This window comes from Vollenhovia emeryi, unplaced genomic scaffold (genome assembly GCF_000949405.1).
Source record: "Vollenhovia emeryi isolate VEMERY1.0 unplaced genomic scaffold, V.emery_V1.0 DF944946.1, whole genome shotgun sequence".
In the NCBI taxonomy this organism is placed as follows: Eukaryota; Metazoa; Arthropoda; class Insecta; order Hymenoptera; family Formicidae; genus Vollenhovia; species Vollenhovia emeryi.
This window is the reverse complement of record NW_011961420.1, coordinates 1-2,333: the sequence shown is the minus strand read 5'-3', so window position 1 is coordinate 2,333 and position 2,333 is coordinate 1. Positions and strand designations below refer to the sequence as shown.

At 35.7% G+C, this 2,333-nt stretch overlaps 1 protein-coding gene across 1 annotated transcript; it reads right to left on the bottom strand.

The window, feature by feature from the left end:
- Positions 1 to 113: 113 nt before the first annotated feature.
- LOC105562315 lies at positions 114 to 2,235 on the bottom strand. The gene has a single exon (XM_012013059.1). The coding sequence runs from the start codon at positions 1,025 to 1,027 to the stop codon at positions 722 to 724; it is 306 nt and encodes a 101-aa protein (XP_011868449.1). The 5' UTR covers positions 1,028 to 2,235; the 3' UTR covers positions 114 to 721.
- Between the last annotated feature and the right edge of the window lie 98 nt (positions 2,236 to 2,333).

Below are 2,333 nucleotides of genomic sequence, written 5' to 3'. Positions count from 1 at the left end.
TACAAATAAATATTTTATTTTAAAGTACAAAAATTTGGCGCTGCTCAACCGAAAAACAAAATAAAATAACAACAAACATAAAATAACCAACAAACATAAAATAACAACAAAAATAAAATAACCATACAAACCACACTTACACTCAATTCATTCATACACATTTACACTCACACATTCTGACGTCAATTTCCCTCTCCCTTCTCTGCCTTTCCCTCTTCTCGTCGGAGATTCTCTGACGTCCCCGCGCAAAATTAAAAACGCGGGTCGTAACATCATTTTCATACAAAATGGCGGCGACAGAGCCCGTAGTCGAAAACAGCTTTTTTGAAAACACCGCCACGGGAGGACGAATTTCTCGGCATGTATGAGTCCTGGAACAAGAAACAAAAAAAATTTATAATTATATACAATTGGCTTTGGAAGTACGTAGAGGTTTTTTTGTAAATCAATTTTTGTGGAAATGGTGCACTTTGTAAGAAATAAATCGATTTTTTGCCCTAAAAATGAGCATTAAATTGTTTCTAAAAAAAGTTTACATTCAATCGAGAAACGGCTACGTACTTCCAAAGAGAATATTGTTGTGAAGCTACTGTAAAAATTTCAAATCGATCCATGCAATAGTCTCCGAGAAATCCGTCCTCCCAGTTTGAAAAAAGTAGTTTCGAGAAAAACGCGTTTAAAGTTTTATGAACACTTTAATCCTTGAAATTTTTGTTTACCTCTAATCTGCGATGCCTGCACCATACATTTGGCCATCCAGGTCGATGTTCGCCTCCTCCTCTTCCTTCCTAGATACTTTTAAGGCTATTCGGGCCCTTTTTGCGGCATCGCTAAGCGATCTCTCGGAAAAGCTGATGCGGCGCGCGTCGGTTTCCACGCAGAAGTTATAACAGTTCGGCCCAATTGTCATATCCAAATTCTGCATGAGCCTCATGATAGTTGATAGGCCGTCATTATATATGCCTACACTAATATAAACTGCCGTGTCAAGAATGTGTTTGCCGCTTGAAGTCGATTTCGGAGCCATTGACCAGACTGTAGCGTTGAAGCTCTCGTTATTTTGCGTAAAACCGCCGATGCAACGAGAAAGAAGCAAGAGAACATTCTCGAAGCCCCGTCTCCAACACTCATATTATTCTTGTTATTCACTTCAACACAATATATAAAATATAAAATATAAAAATATATAATATACATATAATATGTAAAACAGAGAAATGAACGGGAAAAGCGATGAATCACACGCGCCGCGTGAGTGCCGCGCGCTCTGAGGCGCTGCGGCAAAATCGATAATTAAACCATTTAAATTTTATAAATTGTTATCCAAGAATGGCATATTGTTTTTATGACCCTAAAGTATCGTTCAAGCAAAAAAAATTTTCGATTTTTTGAAAATCCTAGAGTGGTGTTACCCCTTAATGTAACTACATACTATTTAGTAAAATAATTTTAATAACCAGTCAACCGAAAAAGCTTGTCAACCTTGGCCTTAACTTATTGTCATTATTTTGAATAGAACACAAGCGCTATACCTTTATACGTGTATAATGTTTATTATGTAATATAATGTAATATTATGTAATATAAATATATAATGGATTTCTCTTCTTAATAATAAATAGAACAATTCTTATTGTCTTTGTACGTGTAAAGCAATAATATTTAGTGATGATGCTTTTCAAAAGGTATATGAATGCTTGAAGGTAAGCAATTATGAAAAAATCGTCGAAAATTGACATGGAATCGATCATAACTGGAAAACTATTGACTGCATCTTGTTTTACCTTACACAAAAATGTAGCTCTTTTCATTCTCTTAGAATCCCTCAGCAACCTTTTACCGTAGCGGCGCTCCTTAAGGGTGATATGAGGGCCGAAATTCCAAAAAAGGCGAAAAAATCGTCGAAAATTGACATGGAATCGACTATAACTCGAAAACTATTGACCGCATCTTATTTTAACTTAGACGAAAATGTAGCTCTTTTCATCCTCTTTCGAAGTCAAGAACATCATTTTGCTGTAGGAACACGTTTTCAATGCGAAAAGATGAGTTATTAGTACGTATATGAAGTCTCGTGATTTTGACCTGACAAAAAAACTTCAAACGATTTTAGGAACGGTTAAACATCATTTTTGACCCCAAGTATGTTCTGAAAAGTTGCTTAGAATTAAACAAAGAATCATTTTCCGGCCAGTCTCGTACAAAAATTGAAAAAAAAATTTCGGCTGGGCAGTCTAATTGTATACAGGGTGTCTGATGCAAAAGTAGCAACTTCGAAAATAGTGGTAGATTGGGTTAAACTAAGGAGAAATATCATGTACTGCGGTACAAAA

Bases quoted from the DNA above. Each gene is read 5' to 3' on its own strand.
- LOC105562315 (XM_012013059.1), bottom strand. From the start codon at position 1,027: ATGGCTCCGAAATCGACTTCAAGCGGCAAACACATTCTTGACACGGCA.